Consider the following 25,000-nt stretch of genomic DNA (forward strand, 5'->3'; position numbering starts at 1 on the left):
GTCTTTTTCTGAAAGCAGCGCTTTGCAAAACGTATGTTCAGTCTCGTTCTGCGGCACAGCGCAGACAGCTGCTCGCAGGAGTCCCTCGCGAAGACCCCTGCGTGTGTTTTAATCTTGAGCATGTGGTCGAAAGCGGTCTCTCCCTCCCTCCCTCTCTCTCCTCTCTCTCTCTCTCTCTCTCTCTCCCCCTCCTCTCTCTCTCTCTCTCCTCTCTCTCCTCCCTCCTCTCCCTCTCTCTCTCCTCCCCTCTCTCTCTCTCCCTCTCTCTCTCTCCCCCTCCCTCTCTCTCTCTCCCTCTCTCTCTCTCCCCCTCCCTCTCTCTCCCTCTCTCTCTCTCTCTCTCTCTCCCCTCCCTCTCTCTCTCTCTCTCTCTCTCCCCTCCCTCTCTCTCTCTCTCTCTCTCTCTCTCTCTCTCAGGTGCTACAGTATGGGTCCTGACGTCACTTGGGTATAATAGCTGCCAGCGCGTCTCCCGGGCAGCAGTAGACTTTACCGTTCGGCTCTTGCGCTGTCGCCCGCGCCGGTCGATGCTTCACGCTCCACCTGCCCTCGGTGCTTCGCCCATGCGAGGGAAAAGGAACAAATCAAGGATTTACTTGAGCAGGTGGCGAAGACACGGTTGAGGCTGTTCAACGAGGACCGTTTTTCCACTGAGATCTCCGGTCGCTCCGTGTGAAACGGAGGTATGTAGCCTAACTGTAGTTTTCCGTTTTTCATGAAAAAAGCAATGCTTCCAGATCAGTCTAGATCAATGTAAAGATAATTAAGATCATTTTATCGTGTTTTAGTTGTTGTCTAAATCAGTAGAAATAGATAGGCTGCAACTAGGATAGGCTGCAACTCGGTCAGCCAGCTGTTAGTGACTTCAGTGAAGTTTCAGCACCATGGACAGCTACAGTCTCTGCCTCGTGCGCTCTATGGACACTATCTTATGTTGCGTGGTGTTTTAGACTCTGCCTGCATACATTTTACTCGTTTTGATTTACTCCCATCGCTATTTAGAAATGTTTGATAATATTTATAATATATATATATATATAAGTCAGTAAAACCAATAGGTAGTTCGCTTTCACAGCCGTTAGACTAGTATAATCTGGCATAGAACATCTAAATGACTTGACAGTTTATAATCGACAGTTTATAATCAACATTCAGGTAAATTAATCTCTCTTTCCTTCTCTTTCTCCCTCTCTCTCCATCTCTCTCTTTCTCCCTCTCCCTCCTCTCTCTCTCCCTCTGTTTTCCTTCTCGTCCTCCAGGAGGGGAGAGCAGTGCAGAGACATGAACGAGACGCAGGTGGCGGCGAACGACTCGTTGGCGGCGGCGGCGGCCGGCTCGGCCCTCCCGTGGATGTCGGGGGCCGAGTACCCGGAGCGCAACAGCAGCCTGGAGCTCTCCGCCGCCCCGCTTGACCTCGCCGCCGTCAACCCCTGGCACATCATGCTGTGCCTGTCGGGCACGGTCATCGCCTGCGAGAACGCCATCGTGGTGGCCATCATCTTCTACACGCCCACGCTGCGCACGCCCATGTTCGTGCTGGTGGGCAGCCTGGCGACGGCGGACCTCCTCGCCGGCGTGGGGCTCATCCTCAACTTCGTGTTCCAGTACGTGGCGTCGTCCGAGACCATCAGCCTGATCACCGTGGGGTTCCTGGTCGCCTCGTTCACGGCGTCCATCAGTAGCCTGCTGGCCATCACCGTGGACCGCTACTTCTCGCTGTACAACGCGCTGACGTACTTCTCGGAGAGGACCCTCCACTGCGTGCACCTGATGCTGGTGACCACGTGGGGCGTGTCGCTGTGCCTGGGTCTGCTGCCCATCCTGGGCTGGAACTGCCTGGGCGACCCGTCGTCGTGCAGCGTGGTGCGCCCGCTGACGCGCAGCAACGTGAAGCTGCTCGCCGCCTCCTTCTTCGCCATCTTCGCCCTCATGCTGGCGCTCTACATGCGCATCTGCAAGATCGTGTGCCGCCACGCCCACCAGATCGCGCTGCAGCAGCACTTCTTCGCCACCTCGCACTACGTGGCCACCAAGAAGGGCGTGTCCACGCTCGCCATCATCCTGGGGACGTTCGGCGCCAGCTGGCTGCCCTTCGCCATCTACTGCCTGGTGGGGGAGCGCGATTATCCGCCGGTGTACACCTACGCCACGCTGCTGCCGGCCACCTACAACTCCATGATCAACCCCATCATCTACGCCTACCGGAACGCCGAGATCCAGCGGTCGCTGGGCGTGCTCTTCTGCGGCTGCTTCCGGGCCAACGGGGGGTACCGCTCGCGGTCGCCGAGCGAAGTCTGAGACGGCGTGCGTGCGTGCGTGTGTGTGTGTGAGAGAGAGAGAGGGAGAGAGAGAGGGAGGGAGAGAGCGTGTGTGTGTGTGTGAGAGAGAAAAAGAGAGAATGAAAAAGAGAGAGGGAAAGAGAGAGGGAGAAAGAGAGAGAACGTAAAAGAGAGAGAGAGGGAGAGAGCGTGTGTGTGCGTCTGACTGTCGACCAACCTGCTTATAGGTCTAAAGGACTCAACGCTCGAATGTAGCGTGTCTAAGGCATCTGCACTTTATCAGGACTCGACACATCGATGTCCATTTTGAAACGCTGTGAACAAGAACTTTTGTGAGAGGAAAAAAAAGAAAAAAAAAGAAAACTGCGAATGTATTTATATGAGAAACGAATGAAAAAAAACTGCACTTTATTCAATGTTTTTGAAATGCCAAAGGCAGTATTGCATAGGCCTATGTGTGTTAAAGTTACTTTGTATTTGTCGGTACTGTGGGTCATTTTCTATTTTGTAAAGTCTATGATTGTACATTTTATACGAGATGAGTACATGAATAAAAATGTCGGAGAACAGAGCCCACGCGCCTCACGTGTTTTATTGTCACGCGCGTTATTCTGTGGCCCCCCGCGTGCTTTTTTTCACTCCCTCTCTTCCTGACTCATGCTCTCTTCCCCCATCTCTCTTTCCCCATCTCTCTCCCCCCATCTCTCTCCCCCCCATCTCTCTCCCCCCATCTCTCTTCCCCCATCTCTCTTTACCCGGACCGCAGGTGTGCTTGTGTTTGGAGAGACTAATGACACATTGAGTCAGTGAGGGGCTCCGTATAGAGAAAGGCTTCAGCTTTTCTCCGAGACACTTCCAAAGGGTGTTTACTCACTTACGCGTGTGTGTGTGTGTGTGTGTGTGTGTGTGTGTGTGTGTGTGAGACAGAGAGAGCGCGAGCGTGTGTGTGTGTATGTGTGTGTGTGTGTGTGAGAGAGCGTGCGTGCGTGTGTGTGTGTGTGTGTGTGTGTGTGTGTGTGTGTGTGTGTGTGTGTGTGTGTGTGAGAGAGAGAGGGAGGGAGAGGGGGAAGGAGGGAGGTGATGGCCGCCAAGGTGTTAAAACATGCGTAAAATTGCGCTTGGGATGGAAAGTGATGAAAGAACATTAAGAGCAGCTGCCCGGTCCTCGACTTCCACACAGCACGTACTGTACTGGGGCAGCAGGTGCGACAAGGACAAGACGCCGAATACAGCCAACCGTTACACTGCGGACAGGTGGAAAACGGGCCTTTAGAAAAGCTTTGATTGGTCGCACATTAGTAAGCCTGGTAGCAGGGTACGCAGTGAACCGATAACCTCGCAAAGAGAACATTATGATTATGGCACATCATTCAAGAAATGAAAGGGATGCAGAGCTACTTTTTCGATGTTACGCAGTCGTCAATGGGTAAAATGTGCAAGATGTATTTTTTGCTTGGATGATTATCTGAATAATATTCAACCTACGTTTGAGATGTCATAGCCTATCCCGCGTGGGTGAACGGCAGATAATCATAGTGAAATATGGGCGCTGAAATAAGATATGGTGCTCAGGATGTGTGTGTGTGTGTGTGTGTGTGTGCGTGTGTGTGTGTGAGAGAGAGAGAGAGAGAGGAGGGTGGGGAGGATTATGAGGCTGTTTGCTGTTTGTTGTACATCACTCCCCTGGGAAGCCATGCTGATAGCCGGTGATTAAAGCGGACACGGCAGTGCGCAGCCTCCGTGCGCACCCACACAATGGTTTATCTGGAAGCCTGTTGAAACAGATATCCATCCCCCTGCGGCGGTGACGTCCAGGGGGCATAGAAGAATAGCAATAGAAGAATCTGGCCCGGGAGGGGAGTCGCTGTCTGGACAAGCATGCGTCCTCCTCCGTGTTCCCCTAGCCTATTTATATAGGCCAGCAATGACTCATCTACAACTTTTAAACCAGACAGGTTGTTTAATGGTATTCTGGGCCTATTCATCCCATATTATAGCTAACGGAAAAATCTGCCCTCCAATCCAGCGCCATTTATTCTGGCTACACCCTCACCTCGATGGACAATTGGACGAAAGGTCGCCGTGGCGTTGCCAGACATTGCTAATGGACAGGACTGCGTGGTCAGTGTGTGTGTGTGTGTGTGTGTGTGGTCAGTGTGTGTGTGTGTGTGAGAGAGAGAGGGGACGAGTCGCGGTGTTTGTTCATGGTGAAATCTCTACCCGGACAGATGTCCAGGTCTTTTTTTTTCTGCAGTCGTTTTTTTTTTAGGTGTCGTCATGAACGAAAGTGCTCAAAGCCACCCGTCTGTGACGAACTACTCGACCATGAGCCGAGCAGGCTGCGCTTCTAGCCTATCAGTGTCCCCGGACACGGGCAGGGTTTGGTTTGGGTGTAGGCTACATGGATGCTTCATCACTGCCTGGTAGCCTTTAGGCCTCGGCCCTGTTTAAATATCCATAGGCTATTGTGTATGTATTCATGTCTTATAGCCGGAGGCGAGGTTGCCAGGGGCTGCGGGGACCGCCGTGGCACGTGTACTCCCGTCTCAACCCTCGCGATGCCTCCCCCCCTTCCCACCCACTCCCGTCTCAACCCTCGCGATACCCCCCCCCCTCCCGCCCACACTCGTCTCATATTAACAAATCTATACAAACTAATTAATGAAGCGGACGTAAGTCCCCGGGCGCGCAGAGGAGGAAAAGAAGAAAGGATGATGATGAGGATGAGAAGCGAGCACAAAACCGGTAGCCTGTCATGACCGTTTAGTAACAGCTACTTTATAATCAAGGCAAACAAACTAGGCTGTTAGCAGATTTCAGGATAGTGGATGGTTTATGCCAACTGGCGAACTATTAGGCCTATTATATATAGTCAGAATGCAAGATTTCAGCATTATAGCGATTAATCAAAATGCATAGCATTAGGCTACATGGGCAAGTTTAATTAAAATAATTTTTTGGGTAAAATTGTGTGACTTTGTCGCTTTAAAACGTTTAAACGTTTAATCACTGATATTTTAATTCACTGCTTGAGTATTAATGCTTCCATTTTAGACCAAACCAAAAATATGATGGGCCTATATGCAGGCTCTAGATACATCTAGACTAGAACATCCCTCCACTCATTCACTTATTCCAAATTCAACAACTGTACAGCCTACATGCTGACAAGACTGCCACTATACAATAACGTGGGACTGTAGACTTAATTACATATTAACTACATTAATGACATAATTATTAACCTTCAAGGGCTAACATCTGAAAAATAAAATGCCTTTCTGTGGCCTACTGCTAAGGCAGGGGTTAAGTTGGACTTGAGCATATTGCAGTTAGGCTAATTAAGTTAATTAGTGAACATTGCAGTAGCATTTTGGCACCAAGTACAGTAGATACAGTGAATAGAGAACCAACAGTGTATAGTAGTATAGCTATATATGCACGACTTTGATTGATGTCTGCTTTGCTCTTCAGGGGAACTTCTAAAACATCTTGGAGGGCCCTCCTCAGCTAAACCTGGGACACCAGCAGCAGCAAATGAAGGAGGCACCCCCAACCCCCCCCCCCCCCACACACACACACACACACACACACACTCTCCACCTGCAGTCACAGACCCCCCCCCCAAACTCTCCACCTGCAGTCACAGACCCCCCCCCAACTCTCCACCTGCAGAGTCACACACCCCCCCCCCCAACTCTCCACCTGCAGAGTCACAGACCCCCCCCCCCAACTCTCCACCTGCAGAGTCACAGACCCCCCCCCTCAACTCTCCACCTGCAGAGTCACAGACCCCCCCCCCCAACTCTCCACCTGCAGAGTCACAGACCCCCCCCCCCCAACTCTCCACCTGCAGAGTCACAGACCCCCCCCCCCCAACTCTCCACCTGCAGAGTCACAGACCCCCCCCCCAACTCTCCACCTGCAGTCACAGAGCCCCCCCCCCCCAACTCTCCACCTGCAGAGTCACAGACCCCCCCCCCCAACCCTCCACCTGCAGTCACAGACCCCCCCCCCCCCCCAACTCTCCACCTGCAGAGTCACAGACCCCCCCCCCCCCAACCCTCCACCTGCAGAGTCACAGACCCCCCCCCCAACTCTCCACCTGCAGAGTCACAGACCCCCCCCCCCAACCCTCCACCTGCAGTCACAGACCCCCCCCCCCCCCCAACTCTCCACCTGCAGAGTCACAGACCCCCCCCCCCCAACTCTCCACCTGCAGAGTCACAGACCCCCCCCTCCCCCAACTCTCCACCTGCAGAGTCACAGACTCCCCCCCCCAACTCTCCACCTGCAGAGTCACAGACCTGTTCCATCTTTGTGCACAGTGTCTATTTACTATATTTGTTTGTGTATTTGTATTGTATTTCAAAACTACATTGAGGGCACTATTTTTTATTTATACAATATTTTTTGTTGTTTATTTACTTAGGTATGAAGAAAGCGTTCCATCCACCAAGCAATTAAGGGGACCAAATAGGCCAGGGCCAGTTTATCCATCTCAACTCCTCATTCTTCACTTGACTTCCTCACGCTCCTGCACAGCTGTTACCAGCCCAGATGAGAGTTCTTCCAGCGAAGGTGGGAAGGATGATGAAGGATTGGGATGAAAACCGTCCCCCCCCTCCTGCACCTCATCAAGGTAGCGTGAAGCTGAGGGTCTTGGTCACATCCGTTTGAAGTGGCTCTGTTGCCTTTGCGCCCCAGCGTCTGTGTTTGATCTTTTATTCAGAGAGCTCGCGCGTCTTCCCCGGGCCGGGCATCGGTCTTTCATCCCCACCAGCGCCGTCTTGACTGTTTGATTCCAGACAGGATGGGATACTTAGGTACAGGCTTACAGGGTTGAAGTTTTTTTTTTTTACCCCCTAGGATGGCAATGGAATGTTCATGCTCCGATTTCATTGGTCGTGTGTGACCCTGCCATGCCCCCTAACCTTAACCAGTCGCCTTTTGTTGTGTAAACGTAACCTTCACTACAGCAGTGACACTCGACCAATGAATTCAGTTTGGGACGTGAACGTTCCGTCGAAAAGCAACGTGGGGTTCAGAATGGACAGCCTCTCTCTCTCTCTCTCTCTCTCCCTCTCTCTCCCTCTCTCTCTCTCTCTCCCTCTCTCTCTCTCTCTCTCTCTCTCTCTCTCTCTGTCTCTCTTTCTGCGAACGAGTCTAGGGTCGGCCCTGTGGCCCTCTCATGCTCCGTCCAAGCCAAGTTTCTCGGCCAACACAGGCTACTGAATAAACCGAAGCCTGTCAGCCAGAAAACCCTTCAAATTCCCAGTTTCCCGCAACTAACTAGTATGTGTGCATGCGTGGGCTCACGCAGGGGCGTGCTGGCCAACTGTAGGTTCTGGAGAATCACAGAATGGCCGCCGGTGATAACGGACACCAGGCTACAGTAACTGTCCCGCGGTTCCCCCCCCCCCATCGATAAATCACGCGACAATACCAAAAATTTGCCTTTTAGCACCCCCCCCCCCTCCGCTCAACAAAATGAAAACATTACTATATACAGAGGCGGCTGGGTCCGACTCAAGGCCTGTTTTTTCGTCCCAGAACGCCCCTGATCACACGCGTGTGTGTGTGTGTGTGTGTGTGTGTCTGTGTGTGTGTGTGTCTGTAGTGTAACATACTCCTGCCAAACTTCTGTTCTGAATGTGATAAAGCCGTTACCAGATGTGAGGGGGTGGGGGGGAGAGGGGGGGTGCATTATGTCATAGCAGGCTTCGGGGACTACAGTACATCATCTGCACTCACTCAGCCAATCACTAACGTGTACACCGTCACATGACTCCGTCATCAATAATGTTAATGGTGTTGTTGTTGTTGTGAATGTTAGGCTGGGAAAAGTATTATAAATTGCAATTAGGCTTTCGGAAAAAAATGATCTCTATAATGAAATTGATTTGATTAGAGAAAAGGCTTCCAGCTGGCTTCTCTGATTTCTTCTGGTCGGTAGCGAAATAAATCAGTTGACTGGTGAGTTTACGTCCAGCTGTGGTCTAACGGGGAGACAGAGACATGATGGGCGGGACTAGATGACGAAAGGAGGATTCATCTGTATCTCTGTTTTCCTGGAATCGCCCAGCAAAGCGTCTGAGATGTGTATGAGCAGAAGACTCACTTCCTCCTCCTGCAGAGTGAACCAGAACTCTGATGGGGTGAGATTGTACTAAAGAAATTGAGGAGGGTTTATGAACAACCTATACACGTCCTCACCTCGCATCCGCCTCCCCCCCCCTCCTCCGGTTCCGGTGCCGCCTCGGACCTGGCGCACGACGCTCCGGTTCCCCCCCTGCTCTCTCCTCCACCGCTCAGACTCGGAGTCGGATCCCGACGTCCCTAATCTGAGTTCCCTAATCTGAGTACCCTAATCTGAGTTCTCTAATCTGAGTACCCTAATCTGAGTACCCTAATCTGAGTACCCTAATCTGAGTACCCTAATCTGAGTTCTCTAATATGAGTTCTCTAATCTGAGTACCCTAATCTGAGTACCCTAATCTGAGTTCTCTAATCTGAGTTCTCTAATATGAGTTCTCTAATCTGAGTACCCTAATCTGAGTACCCTAATCTGAGTACCCTAATCTGAGTACCCTGATCTGAGTTCTCTAATATGAGTTCTCTAATCTGAGTACCCTAATCTGAGTTCCCTAATCTGAGTTCCCTAGTCTGAGTACCCTAATCCACCCATCGCCAGATCCTACATTACCATACCCTGCCTCTATGGTGAAGTATACTGTAGCCCTTAGCCTACATTTTTGCTGCAGGTATTTTTGCAGCGCTCTCCTCTCTCCGGTTAACTTTACGCGGTGGCGGCGCTTACTTTTGCTTGCTTGCTTTTTCGCCTTTGTCCTCCGCGTCTCCCCAGCACCCCGGACCCCCTCCGCCCTACTCCATCTCCAACCCTCCCTCTCCCGCGAGCATACAGACTTATAATTTTGTGGCAACTATCATTAGTTACGTTAAATTGCCCCTCCGGGCTCAATCTGTCTCCTCCTTGCTGTGCGCCTGCGTCTTACTAACGAAACCCATCAGGATCCCAAACATGGTCATAGATGATCGTTGCCTTTATTGCTTTCTTAACTCAGACCAACAGAAAGGTCAAGCGATCAGGATTTGCTCAACACTGAGAAAAGGTCCTTTCTCAGTGTTGAGCGCTAGGTTCAACACACGTCCCAGGACAAGCACATCGCTGAACTCTTCTCTGTGGCTCTGTGTGGTTCTTCTCTGTGGTTCTGTGTGGTTCTTCTCTGTGGTTCTGCGTGGTTCTCCTCTGTGGTTCTGTCCCTGGTATAGGTCCCGACTCCCTCTCCACCTCACCCGACTCCCCCACCCTGTCCCTCCTCCCTCAGCTGGACCCGTCACTCCCTCTTCCACTAACCCTCACTCCCCCTCCACCGACTGACTTGGAACCCCCAGGGGAAGCGGAAGAGAGGAAGGCCCAAAAACAGCTGGAGGCGGGATACTGAGGCAGAGCTGAAGAGCCATGGTACCAGCTGGGGAGAGGCGGAGAAGACAGCCCAAAGCCGTGTGGGATGGAGAAGAGTCGTCGATGGCCTATGCTCCACTTGGAGTTACGGGCCTAAGTACGTAAGTAAGTACGTAAGTAAGTATAGCTCAAACATGAAAACATCTCAGTGAAACCTACAACCTGCTGTGGAGGCCAAGGAAGACATCAGAACAACCAAACCATTGGTCTGTCTTTAGCTTGATGGCATTTCGCTTGGCTATTGATTCGTGTGTGTGTGTGTGTGTGTGTGTGTGTGTGTGTGTGTGTGTGTAAGTGTAAGTGTAATCAATAGCCATCCTCTTACAGCCTGTTACCTTAATAGCTCCCTCATTGCATTTTTAGGAGGCCAGGCACGAAAGTATTGGTAGTTTTCTTTATTCTGCAGTGGAAGTCTACGGCAGCACAAACAACGACTGGTCGGTTTGTAAGAAACGTCGCTCACTCTTAGACATGGTGATCGATTGGCCAAAGGGGGGCGCTATAGCAGCCGATTGAAACTGAACTTTGAACAGGTATATCTCATTTTTTTGTGTAACCTAGAGTCATGGAATTGTAGACAATAATATGGCTCTCTTGACAAGGAACAAATTTCCCTCAAGACTCCATAACTTCTGTTTACTTAGATTTCGATTTTTTTTTTAAAAAACGCTTAAAGGAGTAGTAAAGGGAAAAGCTTTCTTGTCTTTGAAATTGAGTTTAACATGTTTTTGAATTATTTTTCACGGTGCCCACCCACATCCATTGTATGACCAAAACGGTGGTAGAGCAATTATCAGACTTTCTCAAAAGTGCTAGTTTTGTCAACGTTTGTCGATCTGAACCATTGTATATGATCATAAGTAACCTTAAAACAGGGCTAAACATGCATTTTCCCTTTACTACTCCTTTAAAATCTATCTCCTAGGAGTTTTCTGCATGAACCTTGGTAGACACAGTCTTTTCACATAAAGGTGTATAACTTCTGAATGGTTGGACAGAGCACCACAAAACGTTGTACTCCTGTCAGCACACGATAAACAGAGGCTAACACTCCATTATTGGCCTGGTCAAACAAAATGGTGGCGTTAAGAGGGCTCATTTCTGGTTTAGGCCGAAGCACCACACAGATTTCTCAGAAACTTCGTAGAGTGCTGGATGGGCATGCCTAATGGCCACTGGAGAAAGATTAAGCCGATTGGATTCAATTTTGATGTCGATATAAGCGTTTTTGTGCAAAGGCTTTCATCGTATTTTCATTGACATATTCAATGATCAAATAGCTGAAATGTGGCTCTGACGTGTTTCACTTATTGTCTTTCATGCGCTTGATGCTTGGTCAGTGTTATTGCTGCTCGCATATATTGTACTGTACATTACAGTCATTCAGCAGACAGTTATCTAAAGCGACAATAAGTGCATTCAGCTGCTACTCGCCAGAAATCCTAAGTGCATCGCCTTTCTAAACAAGCATGGAAGAGCCTGGTGAGCTCCGGTCAGCCCAGGGAGGGACGAGGGGGCTTCCCCAGCCCCAGAGGGCGACGTGGGCAGCACACAACCAGGAAAGACCCCCATCAATATACCTGTACCCTTAAATCTCCTTGTTTGTGAAAGCAGTGGCTGCATCTCCCATATAAAGCCAGACCTGCAATAAACTGATCTCCTTACCCTGTCTGTCTGTTCAAACACAGCTCTGTGTGTGTGTTTGTGTGTGTGTGTGTGTGTGTGTGTGTGTTTACTCAGAGTGTTCTGACTCCTTCTAGAATGTGGCGCGGGTACCGTACTGGTCTAAACCTGATCTCAGCAACCCTGGACAGAGAATGGCTCTTTTTAGCAGGTTATTCATACATTCAACTATTAGGGAGAGATGGAAATAACCACTGAATTGAAATAAAAATAAAATATATTTGACACGTTAGTTTAAAGCAAATATTTGATGTAGTTGATTGTCTTTAATATTCAAATATTTAAAGGAATTAGTCACTTTTTGAGTGTGATTTTCCTCGTCTTGCAGGGGTGCAGACTTGTCACCTTTAGGTGAAAATAGTCATTTTTAATCCAAAATAGGTCATTTGTTTGATCTGTGTATGTATGGATTTGTCACCTTTTTCACCTGTGATCGGTTTGCACCTCTGGTCTTGACACCTGTATTCGATTATATTCACTTCTCAATGGCACTTATTCAGAGCAATTCCTTGAATCGACACAAACGTATAGGTCTTTTTCTGTGAAAACACATTAGTGTAATCCCAGCCTTAGAATCTCAGACGAGACTCTTCTCAGAGCATATTTAAAACTATATTTATCCAAACCACTTCTGTTCTCGGGGACAACCACTTCTGTTCTCAGAAAATGATCTTTGTGACGTAGTATGTACGTGTGTTTGTGTGTGTGCGAGTAGAAGTTGTAAATGCTTTGGTTTCTGTGCAAGCTGTTCTGCAAAAGCCCAATCAGGCCCCAGAACACTGTTGAGCTCATCCTTAACAAATTAGTGTGTGTGTGTGTGTGTGTGTGTGTGTGTTTGTATGTAGGCGACTAGGCGTGTGTGTTTGTGTGTAGGCGTGTGTGTGTGTGTTTTTAGTGGGTTGATACCCTTCAGTCCTTCTCACACAGCTCATTAAGAGACTACCCAAGACAGCAGGTGACTGGGTCTGTCAGAGGGACGCACACTGACCACTTCACCCCCCTCCCCATCTCCCGACCCAGAGCCTGCTGTAGCCTGGTCCGTCTGGGGGCAGTAGAGCCAAGGCTGGTCAGTCTGGGGGGCAGTAGAGTCCAGCCTGCTGTAGCCTGGTCAGTCTGGGGGCAGTAGAGCCAAGGCTGGTCAGTCTGGGGGGCAGTAGAGCCCAGCCTGCTGTAGCCTGGTCAGTCTGGGGGGGCAGTAGAGCGCAGCCTGCTGTAGCCTGGTCAGTCTGGGGGGGGCAGTAGAGCGCAGCCTGCTGTAGCCTGGTCAGTCTGGGGGGGGCAGTAGAGCGCAGCCTGCTGTAGCCTGGTCAGTCTGGGGGCAGTAGAGCGCAGCCTGCTGTAGCCTGGTCAGTCTGGGGGGGGCAGTAGAGCGCAGCCTGCTGTAGCCTGGTCAGTCTGGGGGCAGTAGAGCTCAGCCTGCTGTAGCCTGGTCAGTCTGGGGGCAGTAGAGCTCAGCCTGCTGTAGCCTGGTCAGTCTGGGGGGGCAGTAGAGCCTAGCCTGGTCAGTCTGGGGGGGCAGTAGAGTCCAGCCTGCTGTAGCCTGGTCAGTCTGGGGGGGCAGTAGAGTCCAGCCTGCTGTAGCCTGGTCAGTCTGGGGGGGCAGTAGAGCCTAGCCTGCTGTAGCCTGGTCAGTCTGGGGGGGCAGTAGAGCTCAACCTGCTGTAGCCTGGTCAGTCTGGGGGGGCAGTAGAGCTAGTGTTCCCCAGGGAAGTGAGGGGTGTTGGAGACCGCGCTGAGGGTCAGATACTGTTTAACCTGTCACGCTGTGGGACAACTGGCACTCTCACTATGTACTCAACTTTTGTTTTGAAACAATGACAGGGATTGTTTTTTTTAAGGAAGTGGGAGTTGTACTGTAGAATTGTGTTTTTTGTTATTTTTATGGCTTGTTGTGGATGTTATGTATAAGAAAAAAAATAGCTGAACTTCTCCCTCGGTGTGTTGGGTTGACTTCAACATTGTCAGATTCACGACAGAAATGACAGTACAGTAGTGTGTGTGTGTGTGTGTCCCAACCCGCCAGCAGAATCAATCCAAAGAGTGCCGCTTCTCTTTGTACAAATTTCTACTATTCTTCTTTTCTTCACTTTGCTCCGAGAAGCTCTCTTCACTGACCTATGAACACACTCACACAAACACACAGAGGCTAGGTGACATGATGGCCTTGTTTACGTGTGTGTGTGTGTGTGTGTGTGTGTGTTCATAGTATGTACTGTAGGTGGGGAAAGTAGGAGGTGTTAATTTTCTCTACACTCTCATTCTACTCCAGCTCAAGAACACCCAATGACCTTGTTCTCTGCAGATGCTCATCGCCTAAGATCTGAAAATAATCAGCCATTTTCAAAATCTATATCATAGACTTTATTGGTATTGATTTGAATTCAGAAACAGATTCTCTATAGACCAGATCTTGACCTCTATCCATTTGTAGTATAGAATTGTCCAAAAGGTTAGTGATGGTTGGTTAGTTAGTGAGTTAGTTAGAGGTTAGAGATGGTTAGTTATCCTAAATAGGATATGATGCTAGATACAGGATAATTAGCCTACAAAACAGTAGGATGATACATAACTTAACAGCGTTCACACTGTGTGTGATATACAGTACAAGGCACACTGCTGCCCTCTGTTGGCATCACTGGTCTATGCAGCGAATCAAGGGAATGAAACGGTCATGTCTACCTTGGCCAGAGGAGGGCAGTATTGTGCAGATCCCCCCCCACACGACATTAAACTAGCCCATTCTGTGTCTCTCTCATTATTTACAGTAATGCAATTTGCCTCCCGGGGTAAATAGATCAATAGGACAACAATCACATCAGTTGCCGTTCTATAGGAATGGAGCCAGAGAAAAACAGAGCCTTTCACAGCCTCTACAGTCGGCAGACAGTTTGTTAACAACGGCATCAATAATCTCATCTTTGTTTACGTGGGACCGTCCGATGATTGGATTTCTTCCTACCTCATCTCCTTGACCAAATACACTCAGGTGTAGCCTAGGTGCACGTGCGCACACACACACACACACACACACACACACACACACACACACACACACACACTTTAATAAGCCTTCAATCAGAACACTGGTGATTACAGAGATAACTGTGGAGTGCGTTCACCCCTGACCCCTGCAGGCCCAGAGCGGCCATATTAAACAGCGTGTGTCACTTGCAGATCTGACACATGGTAACATGAGTCCTCTGAGCCCGAGGAGGGAGACGGTGACAGAATAAAGAACAGATGCACGCACACACACACACACATGTACACACACACACGCACACACACGTGTCCGGAGCAGCAGCCAGGGAAGGGAGGGGTTAACCACAGAGGGACGGCAGCAGCGCATGGAATTCAGGTCACACGTTGAGTTTCTCATGGCACACCTGTGTGTGTGTATGACTCACTGCATGTGAGACTGTCTGTGTGTGTGTGTATGTATATGACTGACTGTGCATGTGAGACTGTGTGTGTGTGATTGTGTTTATGTGCATCTGACTGCATGTGTGACTGTGTGTGTGTGTGCATGTGACTGCATGTGTGTAACTGCGTGTGTGTGTGTGATTGACTGCATGTGTGTGAGTGTGTGTTTACAGTATATATAAATGGAGGGGGCTACAAATATCCTCATCACTTATTCAGAAACAGCTTGCCAGCTGGATTCTGATGCAAACCGATGACTGCCCGACGCAGGAACTGACCCTGGGTCAGTGCAGCAGCTGGAGGAACCTTCTGATTCACAGCGGCTGAGGCTGAGACCTGCATCGAAGCCAGACGCCGTTTCTAAACACAGAGACGGAGGCCGGCGCTTTGCCACACAAAAACCCACCAGCGCCCATCCTGAAACATAACATTAGCTTTTATTAATTCAAGCAAACTGTTACAGTCAACAGTTACATAAGTTACATGGTATACCGTATTGAGTTTCTTTTAAACCAGGGTTCTTTCAACCCCCCCCCCTCCTCCAACATAGAAACAGCTAATTCATACAAGCGCAGGCAAAAAGTAGTAATAGCACAGTACATTCATCAACTCAACGGTACGTCTGTACAAACAATAAGGCAAGTAGAAGAACGAACGCAAAGAACAAAAGGGACAGCAGATGTCTTCGAAAGGAGCCGTGAAAGGCAAAACGATTCCTTCTTTTTTCTATTCTGTTCTTTTTATACTTAATTGCTTTTTACATTTCTTCAGAGCTTGTTTTTTTTTTTCAAATTCTTCATTTGTATTTTGTGTTTCAGAGACCCCACGAGGTCGGGCCTCGTTAGTGGACAGACCCTCAGAGATCAGCTGCCTTCAGTATTGGGGGAAAAAGTGGTTCTTATTGGTTAGGTAAGTTGTAAAAGTGGTTCTTCTGGGTCAGGTAAGTTGTAAAGATGGTTCTTATTGGTCAGACATATTGTAAAGGTGGTTTCTTATTGGTCAGGTGCGTTACTAACATATACGAGCATCACAACAAGGGCGTGTTCCAGTCATAAAACAGCTTCCTGTCCTTCCTCCTCTCCGTTCCCTCAGGGAACTGATCTGAGAACGCGGGGTAGGTCAAAGTAACATGGAGTAAGTCTATCCGGTTGTGTTAACGTATTGATGTTTCAACAGAGCTGATGACGAGAGGAGGTTTTAGAGTAGACTGTTAGAGCTCAGTATCCCGCATCCCCGGATGGCAGGATATGTACCGTCTCTCCCAGACAAGATGAGTTACGGTGGCTCTTTTGGGACACAAAAACCAAGATTAAAAGCAAATTTGAGCTCAAACTCACTCTTCACGGAACAATTCCCTGGGGTAAAGTTGAGTCGTTTAGCAAACACACGTGTCCCCAGACCACAGAGTAGCTTCCTCGTACATCACAAAGTCCTTTTTGCTTCATCTCCGTCACAATCATACGACGATCACCACACAACATATCATCACAATCATATTCCTCGCTCTGAGGTTACAGATGCTGACAACATACAACATAAAGACAACTTGTCATCAGCAAGAAAGTGACCACTGCTGAAATGTAGGACGGCCTTTTCATCCCCAAAAGTGGTTGATGTTGGCAACAACTGGCCGTCACAACTGTATTCGTTTCAGTAAAAAAAAAAAAAAAAAAGAGAATAAAATACAGTACCCATTCACTACCACTCTCGAACGCCAGGTGGCAGTGTTGTATGAGAACTAAGGACAGAAACATCATGCCACCTATTTACACAGCTGTACTCCAAGAGGTAAATGAATGGAAAAAATAAAAATGAGTGGTTCTTCATAGTTCTTATTTAAAAGGTCATCGAGAAAAGAAAACAGTCCAAAAGGTCAATTTTAATGAATGTACACAAAGACTATTTTGATGTCAAATGAGAACTGAAAGATAAAAGTCATGGTAACTCAGGAGTGTCTGGTAATATAGAAAAGATCTCCCAGAATACTCTGAACATTTCCAGGAACCTCAGAACATCTCCCGGAACCTCAGAACATCTCCAGGAACCTCAGAACATCTCCTGGAACACTTAGAACATCTCCAGGAACCTTAGAACATCTCCCGGAACACTCAGAACATCTCCAGGAACCTCAGAACATCTCCAGGAACCTCAGAACATCTCCAGGAACCTCAGAACATCTCCAGGAACCTCAGAACATCTCCAGGAACCTCAGAACATCTCCAGGAACCTCAGAACATCTCCCGGAACCTCAGAACATCTCCAGGAACCTCAGAACATCTCCAGGAACCTCAGAACATCTCCAGGAACCTCAGAACATCTCCCGGAACCTCAGAACATCTCCAGGAACCTCAGAACATCTCCCGGAACACTCAGAACATCTCCCGGAACCTCAGAACATCTCCTGGAACCTCAGAACATCTCCTGGAACCCTTGGAACACGCAACTGTGACACAGAGCTTTTGGCCCAAACACACAGAGAAGAAGAGATCCACATGGATGGAGAGAGAGAGAGAGAGAGAGAGAGAGAGAGAGACAGAGAGAGAGGTGGTGTACAGAAACAACTAAAAAGAGAATGATCTCGAGGAGACGAGACGTCTGGAGTTCTTCGACGGGTTTGCTGGGGCGTGTTCTCATCCCTCTCTCCTCCTCCACTCTCCCTCCTCCTCCTCCTCCTCCTCTGTCACTCCATCCAGTCGCCCTCGTCGAACTCGGACTCGTCCTCCGAGTCGGAGTACTCCACGGCGATGCGGCGGGACAAGATGGTGGCCACGTCGTTGCCCACGCGATCGTGCTTGGCCTCCAGCTCCCGCTGCTCCTCCACCTTCCTCAGCTGGATACCTGGAGAGAGGGAGGAGAGAGGGAGAGAGAGAGAGAGGGAGGAGGGAGAGAGAGAGGGAGAAGGGAGAGGGAGGGAGAAGGGAGAGGGAGGGAGAGAGGGAGGGAGGAGGGAGAGGGAGGAGGGAGAGAGGGAGAGAGAGAGGAGGGAGGGAGGAGGGAGAGAGAGAGGGAGGAGGGAGAGAGGGAGGAGGGAGAGAGGGAGGGAGAGAGAGGGAGGAGGGAGGAGAGGGAGGGAGATAGAGAGGGGAAGGGAGAGAGAGGGAGGAGGGAGAGGGAGGAGGGACGGAGAGAGAGAGAGAGAGGGGCAGGGGAGAGAGGGAGGGAGAGAGAGAGGGGTTAGATGGGAGAGAGAGAGTATGTCACATGAGGGGTATTAGTCTCAGCTGTATATAATAATAATAATAATAATAATAACATGTATTTATAAAACCCTTTCATGTCTCATACGCTGATTGCAGTTTTTCTCTGCCTATCATGAGCCTGGATCACAGCCAGGATACACACATAAACACAGCGTCTCACACACACACACACACCCTCAGACACGCCGCACAGCGGACCACGTACAGTACAGTTTGCCAATCAACAATCGACCGATCCGCTTTAGGCAGATTGAGTCTGACGGCTGAATTAGTCGGCGTCACTCTAGCGTCCGGCGCTGACGGTCAGCTGTCTCTGAGGGGGGACAGCTAGCCTCAACGCCAGACCCGGGAGAGGTCTCTCGCTGATACGCTACGTAAGCTACTGCATGCTGCAGATCTCTCTATGGGTCTGGGACACTTCATGCAAAAAACTGTGTTCAAATCCTGCCAATTCATTGGTTTCGCAGGAATCCATGCGACACCAATCAGTAACGACTTTCGCGATCAGGCGTTCCCGCCCATAGATATGCCCCGCCCATCTAACCTGGGCTAGCGTCTCTCATTTGGGGGATTAGCCAGCGAACCACATCACAGCTAGGGATAAAACGCCGCCGATTGGAGCGGCGCGAGAGCGCCATGTCCCCACCCACCTTTCCGGATGGCCTCCAATAGGACGCTGCGGGCGTCGCTGATGGGCGGCAGGTTGACGGGGTGCCGCTTGCCCCCCTCGTATCCCGAGTGCGAGGCGCCGGACGGGAAGGACGGCATGGGGGGCGGGCCCGGCGGGCAGGGGGAGGAGCTCCGGCCCCGCCACCGGGAGCGGCAGCGGTGGCGGCGGAGGGGGCGGGGGCAGGACGGCGCCGTCCGACGATTGGCCGGCGCCGCCGGTTGAAGGGCGGGCCCTTGTCCAGGACTTGGTGGAGGCGGGACGGGGAGGAGGAGGAGGAGGAGGAGGGGGGGTGGTAGTGGTGGTGGAGGTGGTGGGGCGGGGCCACGGGGGGCGGGGCTGGGTGGAGGACGCCGGGGGCGATCTGGAGGGGGGCGGGCGGCGGCGGGATGGGCGGGCGGGTGCTGCTGGAGGGGCAGGGGGGGCACGGGGGGGGGCGGGGTGCCCCTGGCGCCGGACGAGGACGAGGAGGACACGGTGGAGGGGAGGGGCGGAGAGGGGGGGCAGCGGGGGGGGCGGCGGGGGGGGGGGGGAGGGGTGTTGGAGTTGAAGCCGGGGGTCCTGGCGGGGGACTGGGGCCTGCTGTCAGAGAAGCCCGAACTAGAGCTGAGAGAGAGAGAGAGGGAGAGAGAGAGAGAGAGAGAGAGAGAGAGGGAGGGAGAGAGAGAGAGAGAGAGAGGGAGAGAGGGAGAGGGGGAGAGAGAGAGAAGAGAGGGGAGAGAGAGAGACAGGGAGAGAGGGGAGAGAGAGAGATTAATTTACCTGAATGTTAATTATAAACTGAAGTTCTATAGTTAATGTTCTATGCCAGATCATACGTGTCCAACGACTATGAAAGAGAACTACCTATTGGTAGTGAGATAGAGAGAGAGAGAGAGAGAGAGAGAGAGAGAGAGAGACACCTCTCAGCCAGAACCCCAGAAGCCTCCCCTGACAGCTCTCTCCCCTGACGGAGGAGGAGATGAAGGAGGAAGGGGGCGGAGTCGCCTACCCAGCCTCCCTTGGGGCTCTGCGTGGCGGTTCTCGCGCACGGTGCCCTCTGTCCGGGAGAGACACGCCCTCACGCCCTCCACGTTACATAACAACCCCATCCCATAATACTCACACCAGGTGAAGAGGGAGGGAGCGAAGGAAAGAGAGGGGGAGAGAGAGAGAGAGGGGGGGAGGGACAGATGAGAGGGAGAGAGCCACAAGGAGGAAGAGGAGGAGGAAGAGGAGGAGGAGGTCTCAGAAATCAATGCTTCATTTTGTTCCGGGCATGTCCTGATTCCATCTCGCTCTCCCCTCCCACCCCTCTCTCTCTCTCTCCCTCTCTCTCCCCTTCCACCCCCCACCCCTCTCTCTCTCTCTCTCCCTCCCTCTCTCCCTCTCCATCTCTCTCTCAATTCAATTCAATAAGCTTTATTGGCAGGAAATACTACGTACGTAAATATTGCCAAGGCATAGTACTAATTTAAGAAACAACAAACAAATAAACAAAAAGAGATGATAACAACATATATATGAATAAGACATGCTGTAATAAATGGTAAAAAATCTCAAATCTCTCTCCACCTCTCTCTCTCTCCCTCCATCCTTCCTCCCCTCATGCTCCAGGGATTGGAAGAGGCATCCCTCATCCATCCCTCTCTTCCCCCCCCCCCCCTCCATCTCTCCATCCCTCCATCTCTCATCCCCTCTTTTCCCTTCCTCTCTTCCTGCGTCCACGCTCTGACGGAGCGGAACCTTCCAGAGCAGAGATGGACCTGCGGGGTCATCGTCCACATCACAGAACAGGACAGAACAACACAGAGAACACAGGAGAACAGAAGAGAGAACACAGGAGAACAGAAGAGAGAACACAGGAGAACAGAAGAGAGAACACAGGAGAACAGAAGAGAGAACACAGGAGAACAGAAGAGGAGAAGAGAGGAGAACAGAACAGAAGAGAGAACACAGGAGAACAGAAGAGGAGAAGAGAGGAGAACAGAACAGAAGAGAGAAGAGAGGGGAACAGAACAGAAGAGAGAAGAGAGGGGAACAGAACAGAAGAGAGGAGAACAGAACAGAGAACAGAACAGAGAACAGAACAGAGAACAGAACAGAGGACTAGAGAACAGAAGAGAGAAGAGAGGGGAACAGAACAGAGAACAGAACAGAGAACAGAGGACTAGAGAACAGAACAGAGAACAGAACAGAGGACTAGAGAACAGAGAACAGAACAGAGAACAGAACAGAGAACAGAACAGAGGACTAGAGAACAGAGAACAGAACAGAGAACAGAGAACAGAACAGAGGACTAGAGAACAGAGGACTAGAGAACAGAGAACAGAGAACAGAACAGAGGACTAGAGAACAGAGGACTAGAGAACAGAGGACTAGAGAACAGAGGACTAGAGAACAGAGAGGCTGAATGGAAGTGTTTGAGCATTGATGAGCAAGCAAACAAATATTATCAAAGACGTGTTGCTACGCCACCCCACAGGTAGCGTGTGTGTGTGTGTGTGAGTGAGTGTGTGTGTTACTGTCCTGTATACACGTGTGTGTGTGTGTGTGTGTGTGTGTGTGTGGTGTGTGTGTGTGTGTGTATGTGTTCTACTGTCCTGTATACACGTGTGTGTGTTCTACTGTTCTGTATACGTGTGTGTGTGTGTGTGTGTTCTACTGTCCTGTGTGTGTGTGTGTGTGTGTGTGTGTGTGTGTGTGTGTATGTATGTATGTATGTATGTATGTATTGTGAGCGTGTGTGTGTGTTCTACTGTCCTGTATATGTGCACGTGTGTGTGTGTTTGTGTATATGTATGTATGTGAGCGTGTGTGTGTGTGTGTGTGTTCTACTGTCTTGTACATGCGCACGAGTGTGAGTGTGTGTGTGTGTGTGTGGTACCTGATCATGGAGGGGGGCTTGATCTCCCCCAGGGAGTGCATGGGCGGGGGCGGCGGCGGGGGGTCGTGGGGTCGCGTGTACATCCTGTCCCCGGTCCGGTTCAGCAGCTCGTTCATCTGGCTGTACGGCAGCGCCGCCAGAGAGAAGGAACCATCCAGCTGGTCCATGTACAGATTAGCCCTGGGGGGGAAGGGTTAGGGCGTTACACGCATAGTTCATGTAGAGAGGAGCCCTGGGGGGGAAGGGTTAGGGCGTTACACGCATAGTTCATGTAGAGAGGAGCCCTGGGGGGGAAGGGTTAGGGCGTTACACGCATAGTTCATGTAGAGAGGAGCCGTGGAGGGGGAAGGGTTAGGGCGTTACACACATGGTCCTATACAGAGGAGCCCTGGAGGGGGAAGGGTTAGGGTGTTCCACGCATCATCCAAACGGATACAGGGGAAGAGTTAGGGTGCTACACGCATCGTCCATGTACAGACAAGCTCTGGAGGGGAAGAGTTAGGGGCGTTACACGCATGGTCCAAGCGGATACGGGGGAAGAGTTAGGGCGTTACACGCATGGTCCAAGCGGATTACAGGGGAAGAGTTAGGACGTTACACGCATTGCCCCCTGTCAAATACCTCCCACATGTACGTACGCACACACACCACACATATATGCACACACACACCACACATATACACACACACACACATCTATACACACACACACACACACACACACACACACCTGCTGTCCTGGTAGGCGGCGGAGCCGTTGGCCTCTCTCAGCTTGTGGTCGTCGTCGACTCGTCTCCGCTAGCTCCGCCCCCAACGCCAGCTTCTGCCACTCCTTCTTGCGGTCGTGCGGCGCCCGCGGAATCTTCTCTGGCTCCTGGGGACGGTCGATGGCCTTCAACTGAAGGAGAGGAGGAGAGAGAGAGAGAGGGAGAGAGGAGAGGAGAGAGGGAAGGAGGGGAGAGGAAGGGGAGGAGAGAGAGAAGATAGAGAGGAGAGAAGGAAGGATAGAGAGGAGAGAGTGGAGGGAGGGGAGAGGAGAGAGTGGGAGGGAAGAGAGGAGAGAGGGAAGGGAGGAGAGAGGGAAGGAAGGAAGGAGAGGAGAGAGGGAAGGAGAGGTAAAGGTGGGTGGTGAGAAACATGGGGGAGTGACGGAACGAAAGGTGGATGGAAGGATAAATGATGGATGGAAGGATGGATGGAAGGGAAAAGAAGAGGGATGGGGAGGAAAGGGTATGTGAGAGAGAGAGAGAGAGAGAGATAGATAGAGAGAGAGAGAGAGAGAGAGAGAGAGAGAGAGGAGAGAGAGAGAGAGAGAAGGCGGTGTTAAACTCTGCACAGTGACACAGGACCAAGGACAAGGAGCACAGGTGTTCTATCTAAACACACCAGGAGGAGCCCTACAGACCCGCTGGAGTAAGATCAGCCCTGAGGAGAGGAGGAGAGGAGGAGGAGGAGAGAAGGAGGAGAGGAGGAGGAGAGGGGAACGGGGGAGAAAGCGAGACACTCATTTTGAGAGAGAGAGAGTGTTTGAGAGAGCGTGTTGAGAGAGTGTGTGTGTGTGATTTCAGAAATTTTCTGAAATCACACACACACAGACTCTCTCAAAACACACACACTTCCGCCTTTTGAGTGAGCTCACAAAGGATCCTCTGGGGTCCCACAGCGGGTATAGACACACTCTCCACAAACAAACACACACACACACACACACACACACACACATCTGCAAAAGCCCTCCGTGATTTGCACGGCGGCTGTTGCCATGGCGACGGCTCAGGCCCGCGTTATGTCTGTGAGCGGTGTGACACATTTCCGTAGACACGGGCTACGAACGCACACACACGCGCTACATATGAACGGCATACAAAGCACTCACACACACACACACACACACACACACACACACACACACACACAGCCCAGGATACTAAGGTAGAAGGCTTCATGTAGCCCGAAGCGAGGAATATACTTTAAGTCTGGGAAAAGAAATGTCAAACTAAACTACAGAAGAAATCTCCACTAGACAGAAACAGAAGAGAACAGCACATATAGTCAGAGTGTAGAAAACAATCGACAGTTTGACACAATTTGACGTATATCGACACAGATAAACAACAAAAGAAACCATCCAAACTGTATGTGTGTGTGTGTGTTCTACAGTATGCACAGCTGTGTGTGATCGTAGGAATAAACCGTGTCCATAGATAATACAATCACCGCACTAAAAAAAAAAGTCTTCAGACCGACTTCTTTTAATATTAGTTTTTTTTAGCGAGATTGCATCAGGGAGCGAACGGTGCCTCTGGCCTCTGCTCACAGCGCCTTGGGAGGCATCCATTAACACACACCTTCTTTTAGAGCGTGGCGAATACATTATCTATGAACAAAATAAATCGTTTTTTCTTCCCCCAATGTCATTCTACGTGTCCCCACAATGCAGGATAACATGTAACACACACACACACACACACATATCATCATCATCATCATCATGATTATTCATTTTTTTCACATACCTGCCCTGGGAGGTCTAAGTACCTATAGACCTGATCATACATACGGGGGTCCTGTAACTATAAGAACAAAACAAAAACAGGAAGTGGGGGGGGGGGGGGGTGGGGGGGAGGGTTTGGGGGGGAGAGGGGAGGGACACGTTAGCACGCCACGCGCAGCCGGACACAGACGACAGCAGGACGGAGCTGGGACACAATGCAAAAGTACCATGCGACACAAAATGACAATACACATACACACACATACAAACACACGCGCACACACACACAGCTGGGGAACGCCACGACCACACGACTGGCCACACACATGCTCGCACCCGCCCACACACACACGCACGCACACACAGAGCCAAGTGTAAACATGTAATTTCAGTGGAAAATAAAAGCCTAGATATGAGCACTCAGAACACAAACACAGAGACAGAGAGGAGAGGGTGAGTTCGACAAGAAAAGAAAAGAGCACTACAACAGACAGACGCACTCGCGCCGCCGGGGGGAAAAACACACTGAGACACGAACACAACAGAATGACACCGAACGCCCACTGACAGACAATGACACACGGAAAACAAGAGTAGGTTAGCACAGCAGGTCAACAGAGGAGGAACCAGCCGGCTAACGCTAATGCTAGGACCAACATAAACATTGACATATTAGGCAGTCTTTCGTGAATTTGTCACATTTCTCTGCAGCACACATCAGAAAACATTTTTAATATAAACAGGCTTATTTAATAGAATATTTAGTGAGGCAACCAAACGTCTTATTTCATGTGATAATCTACTGACCTACTATGCACTAATGAAGAAAAAGCAAGTCGTGGACAAAGCATTGACATATAGAACAGTGTGATGTTACTGTATGGTGAACAGGTGTGTGTGTG

At 50.4% G+C, this 25,000-nt stretch overlaps 2 protein-coding genes across 2 annotated transcripts in view; one reads left to right on the forward strand and one right to left on the reverse strand.

Annotated features, from left to right (window-relative positions):
* Positions 1–1,350: 1,350 nt before the first annotated feature.
* gpr6 (G protein-coupled receptor 6) lies at positions 1,351–2,298 on the forward strand (the record flags this gene model as incomplete). The annotated part of the gene is made up of 1 exon (XM_084454050.1): positions 1,351–2,298. One exon carries the CDS (start codon positions 1,351–1,353, stop codon positions 2,296–2,298), a length of 948 nt encoding a protein of 315 aa, XP_084310176.1.
* Positions 2,299–17,551: 15,253 nt separating this feature from the next.
* wasf1 (WASP family member 1) overlaps positions 17,552–25,000 on the reverse strand; it is a gene marked incomplete at both ends in the record, with an annotated part of 35,887 nt that continues 28,438 nt past the window's right edge. The window contains 12 exon segments of the mRNA XM_084454051.1: positions 17,552–17,709; positions 18,722–18,876; positions 18,878–18,960; positions 18,962–19,129; positions 19,131–19,253; positions 19,255–19,269; positions 19,272–19,344; positions 21,605–21,784; positions 22,335–22,391; positions 22,393–22,502; positions 24,121–24,177; positions 24,599–24,623. Of these exon segments, the coding sequence (XP_084310177.1) occupies positions 17,552–17,709; positions 18,722–18,876; positions 18,878–18,960; positions 18,962–19,129; positions 19,131–19,253; positions 19,255–19,269; positions 19,272–19,344; positions 21,605–21,784; positions 22,335–22,391; positions 22,393–22,502; positions 24,121–24,177; positions 24,599–24,623 (1,204 nt within the window).

The sequence above is a fragment of the Borostomias antarcticus genome (assembly GCF_949987555.1).
Source record: "Borostomias antarcticus genome assembly, chromosome: 19".
Lineage (NCBI taxonomy): Eukaryota > Metazoa > Chordata > Actinopteri > Stomiiformes > Stomiidae > Borostomias > Borostomias antarcticus.